This window comes from Octopus bimaculoides, chromosome 29 (assembly GCF_001194135.2).
Source record: "Octopus bimaculoides isolate UCB-OBI-ISO-001 chromosome 29, ASM119413v2, whole genome shotgun sequence".
Lineage (NCBI taxonomy): Eukaryota > Metazoa > Mollusca > Cephalopoda > Octopoda > Octopodidae > Octopus > Octopus bimaculoides.
In genome coordinates this window covers 11859317-11860328 of record NC_069009.1, presented here as the reverse complement: position 1 = coordinate 11860328, position 1012 = coordinate 11859317, and the positions used below count along the sequence as shown (strand labels likewise).

Below are 1012 nucleotides of genomic sequence, written 5' to 3'. Positions count from 1 at the left end.
TGCAATATCAAATGAAAACCTTTATTGTTATTACTATTATCATCATTATTATTATTACTATTACTATTATTATTATTATTATTATTATTATTATTATTATTATTATTATTATTATTATTATTATTATTATCATTATTATTATTATTATTATCATTATTATTATTGTTATTATTATTATTATTATATGTTTGACTTTTGTTTTGCATTTGTACAAGTTGGATACAAGTCTCACCCAGAGACCTCAAGAGACAACAAGTTAGAAGTTCATGTAGGTGTTATGCCCAGGGTACCATATATTTCGATTTATTATTATTATTATTATCATTATTATTATTACTATTAACATCATCATTATCATCATCTTCATCATTATTATTATTATTATTATTATTAGAGCTCGAAACCAATTAAGCATATGCGTGCGTTGTTGTTCTTTTCTATTTAGGCTGTACTTACCAATACATGTTCTCCCGTTAAAACTAAACCCTCGTTTACAATAACATTTGTAAGATCCTATTTTGTTGGCACATCTACCATATCTACCACACGGATTCCGTCTGCACTCATCTACATCTAGAAAATAAAACAAAATCAATTGTTACGTGTTTAGAAAACAGATACATTATTGTTGTTATTATTATCATTATTTTTATCATTATCATCATCATCATCATTATTACTATTATTATTATTTATTATTATTATTATTATTATTATTATTATTATTGAATGTGATAGCAGTGCATGCCATCAAAGTGACACTGGGGTAAAATATACCAAGCCCAATATACCCATCATGACTACCCTCTGATAAGAGTACACCAAGCACATGCATCACAACCATATGTGCGTGGCATAGTGATCTCATATCAAGATAAACAGCACATGACCTCGCAGGTGGGGCCCAGTTAGAATTTTATTCAGGTCGAGTAGCCCATCCCGCTCAAAAGGTCCCTGAATAAGGTTTGTTTAAGGATGTTGAGCAAAACACTCATGTTTCCAAAGGTGGATT

General features: G+C 28.6%; 1 protein-coding gene across 1 annotated transcript in view; it reads right to left on the bottom strand.

Annotated features, from left to right (window-relative positions):
• The window catches only part of LOC106873015 (fibulin-1), a 61794-nt gene that overhangs the window by 7586 nt on the left and 53196 nt on the right, over positions 1–1012 (bottom strand). Inside the window, exon 4 of the mRNA XM_052977918.1 lies at positions 457–573. Within this exon, the coding sequence (XP_052833878.1) occupies positions 457–573 (117 nt within the window). The remainder of the gene's footprint in view (positions 1–456; positions 574–1012) is intronic.